The 2,288-nt window shown below is 58.2% G+C and overlaps 1 protein-coding gene across 1 annotated transcript; it reads right to left on the bottom strand.

The window, feature by feature from the left end:
- Window positions 1-80: 80 nt before the first annotated feature.
- CFL1 (cofilin 1) lies at window positions 81-1,008 on the bottom strand. Its single transcript, XM_007944760.2, has 3 exons — window positions 707-1,008; window positions 363-439; window positions 81-193 (listed from the first exon to the last, which is right to left on the bottom strand). The coding sequence occupies exons 1-3, from the start codon at window positions 964-966 to the stop codon at window positions 81-83; spliced, it is 450 nt and encodes a 149-aa protein (XP_007942951.2). The 5' UTR covers window positions 967-1,008.
- Window positions 1,009-2,288: the final 1,280 nt, after the last annotated feature.

Genomic DNA, 2,288 nt, shown 5'->3' with positions numbered 1-2,288 from the left:
TGGCAGGAAGGGGGCAGCCTGCAGCCCCCATGGGCAGGTCTGGGGCTGCCGGATGCTCCAGGCAGGGGGCTGGAGGGGGCTCACAAGGGCTTGCCCTCCAGGGAGATGACGGCACTGCCCCCCAGCTTCTCGGCCAGGGTGCAGCGGTCCTTGACCTCCTCCAAGCAGTTTGCTTGTAATTCGTGCTTGATCCCTGTGGGAGAGAAGGGGAGCAACTGTGAGCAGGAAGCATGGGGGTGTTCTGGGCCTGGGAAAGAGCCAATCGGAGCAGATGGACCAGGCCATGGTCATCTTCCAACAGGCAGGGAAGAGCGAGGATCCCCTCCAAACGGGGCTCACTGGTCCCGGTGGCAGGCCCTTACCTGTCAGCTTCTTCTTGATGGCATCCTTGGAGCTAGCGTAGATCATTTTGCTCTTAAGGGGTGCACACTCGGGGGCCCTGGAGAAACAAAAGAGCAGGGAAATGGCAGTACCGCTCGCTGTGTGTGCAGCAATCGCCCTCGGGCAACAGGTGAGCAGTGAAACCCTGGAGGGACCTCTAGGATCGTTTTGTCATTACCTATTGATAGCAAAACGTTTTGTGACAACTGACTCACCCCCCCACATACACACACACAGCAGTGGGTTACACCGGGAGCCACACAAGTTCCCATTCTGAACTAGGCTAGGGCAGGTGGCGGAAGAAACGCCTGAACAAGGGGCTCACCAGAAGATAAACACCAGGTCCTCCTTCTTGCTCTCCTTGGTCTCGTAAGTGGCGTCATAGAGGGCGTAGCGGCAGTCCTTGTCTGGCAGCATCTTAACAAAAGTGGCGTAGGGGTCGTCCACAGTCTGGCCCACGTCACCGACCAAGATCTCCTTGCCTTCCTCCAGGATGATGTTCTTCTTGTCCTCACTCAGGCAGAAGAGCACCGCCTTCTTGCGCTTCTTCACCTCCTCCGGCGTCGACGATTTACGCACCTTCATGTCATTGAACACCTTGATGACACCGTCAGAGACAGCCACACCAGAGGCCTGGGAGACGAGCCACACACCCCGCGTGAGGAGCAGGCTCCTGGGATCTCCTAGAAGCCTCTCCGGAGACCCCTGAGGCCACCAAGCACAGTCCACAGCCCCACAGCCCAAAAGGTCATTAATCCCCCTCCCAAAGGGGAATGTGATACCCAAGCTCCTGTCAAAGGACCAGATGGGACACAAACCCAGAACGAAAGCCATCAAAGAGCCTTCTGGTCACCTAGTTCAACAACCCCCCCCCCCCCATATCTCACGGGGCAGGGAACTAAAGATCTGTGAGAAACAGAATTTTGGCTGATGTGAACTCCAAACTAAACGAATTCCCTACTCAACAATACCCTATCTCAGCTTTTGGATGAAAATGCTGACCTGGAATTTCACAGAAGTGAGAAAAGAACCCCAATACCCAAGCCACGGTCTTCATTTCAAAAAATACGGAACTTGAACCCCACAGTGCCAGACAGGATACCTAAGATTCCAGCAAGCCCACTACAAACGCTCAACTCAGTTATTACACGCACGGTCCTCTTTGCTGCCAGGACCTCCCCTACCCAAAGCAGGAATCACACCCGCAATCAACAAGGGCCCGACCCAGCCCGACCGCACCCCGTCCTCCGGAAATGGTGCAGGACCTCAAAGGTCGCGGATAGATGCTAACAGGCCAAACTCTATAGAGCCCAGGCTCCCCAGAGTTCTTTAGAAACTTCTACCCAGTGACCCGCTAAAGGAGGGCCTAGCCAGCGGCGGGGACCGACCGCCCAGGGTGAAATCCGTACTGTCCCCCCACCCCCGGAACTGCAGAGGAAGCCGGCCACGTGACTCAGTCGCTTCCGGAGTGGGCGGGAAAAGGAGAGCAGCTCGGCCCCTTCCCCTGGAGTAAAACCCGCACCCTGGAGGCAGTAACACTTCCAAGGCCTCGAGGCCCCTGGGTATCATTCTACCGACAGGCGGTTCAAGCCTGTCCCCTGCGGGCCAGGGCCTGGGCAGTTATACAACCTACAGTTATCGAAGTCCTCGGGTCCAACACAGGGGGCGGGGTGGTTTCCGGGCGGTGTTCGCCTGGGTCACTTCCCTAAACTCGACTCCACCCTGAGGCCCCATCCAGGAAGGCCGATGGCCCCACTTGTCCAGGGCTTCGGCTTTGGCTCCAACGGCCGGGCCCGAGTGTGTGCGCAAGCGCCCAGAGCAGCGCCGTTCCAGCCGGGGCCCAGGTTGGAGGGTCCTGCTAGCTTTGTAAACCGGCTCGACCCTGAGCCGGGCTGGGGCCTCGGCGG

This window comes from Orycteropus afer, unplaced genomic scaffold (genome assembly GCF_000298275.1).
Source record: "Orycteropus afer afer isolate SDZICR_OR568_19922 unplaced genomic scaffold, OryAfe1.0 scaffold00130, whole genome shotgun sequence".
In the NCBI taxonomy this organism is placed as follows: domain Eukaryota; kingdom Metazoa; phylum Chordata; class Mammalia; order Tubulidentata; family Orycteropodidae; genus Orycteropus; species Orycteropus afer.
Note: the sequence above shows the minus strand (reverse complement) of the source record. Positions and strands in the feature narration are given on the sequence as shown.